At 38.1% G+C, this 1,990-nt stretch overlaps 1 protein-coding gene across 3 annotated transcripts in view; it reads right to left on the bottom strand.

The window, feature by feature from the left end:
- Nucleotides 1-1,990, bottom strand: part of LOC107710284 (rab11 family-interacting protein 4B) — a 24,609-nt gene that overhangs the window by 8,592 nt on the left and 14,027 nt on the right. For all 3 annotated transcript variants that reach the window (XM_016515013.1, XM_016515016.1, XM_016515014.1), the window contains exon 6: nt 367-466. In XM_016515013.1, the coding sequence (XP_016370499.1) occupies nt 367-466 (100 nt within the window). The remainder of the gene's footprint in view (nt 1-366; nt 467-1,990) is intronic.

Raw genomic sequence — 1,990 nt, 5'->3', positions numbered from 1 at the left:
ATATACATACATCATAGAAAAATTTTCTGAAGATGTTTTATATTTCAAGATTGAAAGTATGTGTCTGGAAAACAGTTCGATGAAAAATCCTGAAATCTGTTTTTAAAGTTAAATTAAAACCAACCCTTGGGACATAATAATGCACACCCAGATACAGACAAAATCCAATTTAAGTCATCAGCATCACCTGAACCCATTTGACCCCCTGCATTAAGAAGCTTACATCTACAGATGTGATTTCCTGAGCGCCGGTCAGGACTAAGTGTGTGTTTTAAAAGACACTCCAAAGACAGTCAGCATTGCTGATGCAGTCTTCACAGGGCTGTGTTTAGGAAGGAAGTGATTCTACTGTGAGGGGATTTTTACCTTCTCAGTAATGTCTATTTCACAGGAGTCAATGCTGTCATGGAACAAATCCTCTGTGCTGCCGTTAATACTGCTGAGGTTACTGTTGTGGAGCAGCTGCCTGTTGGACCCAAATACACACATAAACAAGATAAGCGAGTCATAAAAATATAATGCATCACAATAACATTACAATTACATTATATTTTTTTGCACCCTCAGCATTCAGATCCCATGCTGACAGCTATATTTTGCAAGAGGAACGTCCCACTTACTTATCTGCTCAGACCTATGGATGGATTGGACTACACTGCAGCATCAATACTACTACAAACTACACTACCCATGCTGCATCACTGCAGCAGACCACTCTTCCATTCCATGAATCTATATTCTACTGAGCATCTTTAGGAGCACTGCAGTGACGAGGGAGAGAAGGGACTGACCAGTACAGGCATCGTGAGAGCTGATGTAGTGTCCAGTCAACCCACCCACACAGAACCAAACAGCACTCATCTAAAAGACAACAGCGCATGCGCCGGCACACACACTATTCTCTTAGTCTTATCCCACTTGAATTAGCCCTTTGAGAGCCGTAATCTTGCGTGTACACAAATTCACATTCACATAACTCTTCTGCAGAGTCAGGTCTTGGTTGTCACTTTGTTTTATTGCTGTGTCATTCTCATTAAAGCAATTACTTCACACATGAGAATCCATTATACAAATTACACACATTGGGTTCTCTCTGCGGTTCTGCTTCCTCCCTCTCTCTTACACTCAGGTCAGCTGTGGCAGGCCACTTTCATCTTGTCACTGTGATTTAGGAGTAGGAGACTGGTTGTCAAAGGGACAAGAAAAACCGCCATTCACCCACACAATTTTTACCACCCAGCGTTTACACTCCCACACAACATTTGATTAGATTCTTGCAATTAAACACAAAGGGAACTGTCTATAGCAGTGATTCCCAACCAGGGGTATCCATACCCTAGGGGTTTCTTGAAAAGATTTTTAAACAAAGTGTGTACGTTGTGTAAGTGTTTTGTAATTGTATGTGGATGATACTTCTAGCAGAGTATATATATATATATATATATATATATATATATGACATATGTCTCACCTGTTTCTTCATAGAATCATTTAATTCCTTCATGGAGTCAAAGCTGGCCTTCATCCTCTTATTCTCTTTGGTTTTCTGCTTCAGAGCCGCTTCCAGCTCACTTTTCTCTTGCTGATATTGCTGTAAGAAACAACAAACATATTTGGCATGAATTATTAATCATTTTATTCATTCAATTATGTTTAATAATTCAATGTGGTTGTTGTTTTTAATGCCATGTCAGCTTCTTTGTCGATTTTCATAACTAAAATGTCAAATAGATGTTAAATAGGATAATTAAAACCCATTTTTCCTCAAAACTCTAAATGTATAATTTGTATTTAACATGATTAAAAAGCTTTTAAAGTGTATCAACCAAGTAAAACTATTTTTTTCTGAGCAGTAGAATCCAATAAAATATGTCTGATAGACAATTAAAGGCATAGTTCACCCAAAAATGAAAATGACCTCATGATTTACTCTCCCTCAAGCCATCCTAGCTGTATATGACTTTCTTCTTTCAGACGAATACAATCGGAG

The sequence above is a fragment of the Sinocyclocheilus rhinocerous genome, unplaced genomic scaffold (assembly GCF_001515625.1).
Source record: "Sinocyclocheilus rhinocerous isolate Xijiao unplaced genomic scaffold, SAMN03320098_v1.1 scaffold567, whole genome shotgun sequence".
Classification (NCBI taxonomy): Eukaryota; Metazoa; Chordata; class Actinopteri; order Cypriniformes; family Cyprinidae; genus Sinocyclocheilus; species Sinocyclocheilus rhinocerous.
This window is presented reverse-complemented; position numbering and strand designations above follow the sequence as displayed.